The 2872-nt window shown below is 40.0% G+C and overlaps 1 protein-coding gene across 1 annotated transcript; it reads right to left on the bottom strand.

The window, feature by feature from the left end:
* Positions 1-917: 917 nt before the first annotated feature.
* Positions 918-2441, bottom strand: LOC110281482 (uncharacterized). Its single transcript, XM_021143774.1, has one exon. The coding sequence runs from the start codon at positions 2439-2441 to the stop codon at positions 918-920; it is 1524 nt and encodes a 507-aa protein (XP_020999433.1).
* Between the last annotated feature and the right edge of the window lie 431 nt (positions 2442-2872).

Below are 2872 nucleotides of genomic sequence, written 5' to 3'. Positions count from 1 at the left end.
TGGTGAAAAATGTGGATTAATGGTAGTTGATGATGCATGAGGAGTGAGTTGAGATGCTGCCATTGGTGTGTGAGTGTAATCAAAATCTGGAGACGGATTAGGGGGCGGATATAGAGCTGCCGGCGGCACCATATTATCCAGCCGATGTGTATTAGTGCAGGGATACGAAGTGGGATCATGGTGGAGAAAAGGATCAACATGTTCATGTGATTTATAGTTAGTAGTTGTTTTTAAAGAAATAGGACCAGTGGTATTTTTGAAAGGGAAGAACTGTTCATAAAACTTCACATTCCTTGAGATTATTATCTCGCGGGTTTTTGTGTCTAGCAGAACATATCCTTTAGTTCATGACTTAAATCCTAAGAAAACACATTTTCTAGCTCTAGCGTCAAGCTTTCTTCTATGAGAAACCAAAGTTAATGCATAAACCAAACAACCAAATACCTTGAGGCGTTTAATATCCGGTAAGGTATGATATAAGACCTGATAGGGACTACAAGGTGCTATTTTAATGTGAGGTGTTCTATTTAAAATGTGGACGGCATGAGCCACGGCATAGTGCCAAAACCAAAGTGGTAAGTTTGAATTAAAGATGAGTGTCCTGGCTACGTTCAAGACTTCTTGATGTCACCTTTCTACTACCCCATTCTGTTGTGGAGTTTCCACACAGCTGGTTTGGTGTATAATACCCTTGGTTTGGTAGAATGAGGGCATCAAAAATTCTTGACCGTTATCAGATCGAATGCACTTAATGACTCTATTGTGTTGAGTTTCAACAAGTTGGACAAAATTTTCAATCAATTTTCTGACTTCAGATTTGTTTTTCAAAAAAAAAATAGCCAAGTGAATTTACTTTTGTCTTCAACCACTGTGAGAAAATATTTGTGGCACGAAATAGATGGTATAGCTATAGGTCCCTAAATGTCCATGTGCACTAGATCAAAAACATTTTCAGATCTGGTGTGACTTTCATTAAAAGGCAAACGTTTCTGCTTTGCATAGTGACATGGAGAACATGGTACATCACTATTATGATATGTAATGAATGGATATGCAACTTTCATTTGTTGTATCTTATTACATGAGATATGTCCTAAATGATGATGCCAAAGTGTTGCATCATCTAATGTATGAATGATATTGTGTGTGTGTACAAGAGGCACAGATTTAGCTACATCACCCTTTATTGTATGCATTAGTTCCGGTGCTGCTGCCAAAACAGGTTTGATCCGCATTGTATACAATCCCCCCTTTTGATCAGCAACTCCAATCGTCTTCAAGGTAAGTCGCTCCCGAATCTCACAATCATGTGCATTGAACAAAAAGGAACAAGAAAGTGCATCAGCTGCTTTTGAAATTGAAATGAGATTATACTTGAAAGTAGGGATATATAAGACATCAGTGAAGTAGAAACTTGCTGAAAAGAAAATTGTCCCACAAATGGTTGTGACAACTTTAGAACCATTTGGCATTATGACTTGAACAAGTTTTATTGTTTTAACGGATTGAAAGAAATCGAGTGAGAATGACACATGAGCACTAGCTCTTGTATCCAAAATCCAGTCATGACAATTTAAAATATGGCTGGAAATTGATAAAAGATAGAAGGTACCTGCGGATGGTGCATGTACAGATGCCAAATTTCCATTATTTGAGGGGTCACTACATTGTTGTTGGAACAAGGCAAATATGGCTTCTTTTTGCTTATCCGAAAACAACCCATCAAGACTGACTCTTTCATCCTTCTGGATTAAAGGTTCAATGCTGCTCTCTTCATTACTCGCAGTAGTTATGGAATTTACTGAGTTCATGGCACTTGGGCCATCAGTATTCCCTTTGAATTGATTCCTTTGCATGTGTGGTGGGAATCCATGCTTGTAATAACAAGTGTCTACTAGGTGACCAGTCTTACCACAGTGAGAGCATAATTTTGGTGTTCCTCGGCCATGTCCTTTACCTCTGCCCCCACGGCCCCTACCTCTTCCTCTAATTGAACTATTTCCATTATTCTGATAAGTCTCAAATGCATTCGTATTGACAGTATTTGCCATCATTCTTGCTTCAGGATCTATTGAGTGCATCAATTGTCTCTCTTGCTGTAAAAGCAAGGAGAAGGTTGCTGCTACAGTTGGTAAGGGTGTTACAAGCATGAGTTGGGAGAGTACATTCGCATATTGATCATTCAATCCTCGAAGAAACCTAATTACATGGGACTGCTCTCTGTGCTCTCTAATCATTTCAAGATTCTTTCCACATTCACAATTATAAAGGCAAGAACACAATGCAATAGGTCTAAACTCATCTAATTCCTCCCAAATACTCTTCAACTTAGTATAGTAAGAAGTGATAGTGAGTTCACCTTGTCTTAACGAAAACAATTCTTCTTCCAGATCTGCAATTCTGAACAGGTCCCCTTGATCGAATCTGTGCTTCAGGTCCATCCATAGCTCGTAAGCGTTGTTGCACCATAAGACGCTCTGGAGAATTTCTGGACTGAGAGATCTGTGTAGCCAAGATAGAACAAATGTATTACAACGATCCCAGGCTCCGAAGGAAGGGTCGTCCCTCTCTGGCTTCACTAGGGTTCCGTCGATAAATCGGAGTTTGTTCTTCGCATTGAGTGAAAGTGTCGCTGACCTTGACCACGAATGGTAGTTCGAGGTGGTTAATGGAGCATCCGTGAGTGAAATTCCAGGGGTTTCGCTAGGGTGCAAATAGAAGTGACTAGACGAATCTTGCAGTAAATTCGTGTTGGATCTTAACGCTTGTGCTTGAAACGCGTTGAATTGGCCATCATGCGTGCGAATTTCTGCATATCGCTCGCCGAAAACGCTTGGTTTTTCAAATTCGCCTCTCCGTCATTCACGCTCGA

This window comes from Arachis duranensis, chromosome 5 (assembly GCF_000817695.3).
Source record: "Arachis duranensis cultivar V14167 chromosome 5, aradu.V14167.gnm2.J7QH, whole genome shotgun sequence".
In the NCBI taxonomy this organism is placed as follows: domain Eukaryota; kingdom Viridiplantae; phylum Streptophyta; class Magnoliopsida; order Fabales; family Fabaceae; genus Arachis; species Arachis duranensis.
Note: the sequence above shows the minus strand (reverse complement) of the source record. Positions and strands in the feature narration are given on the sequence as shown.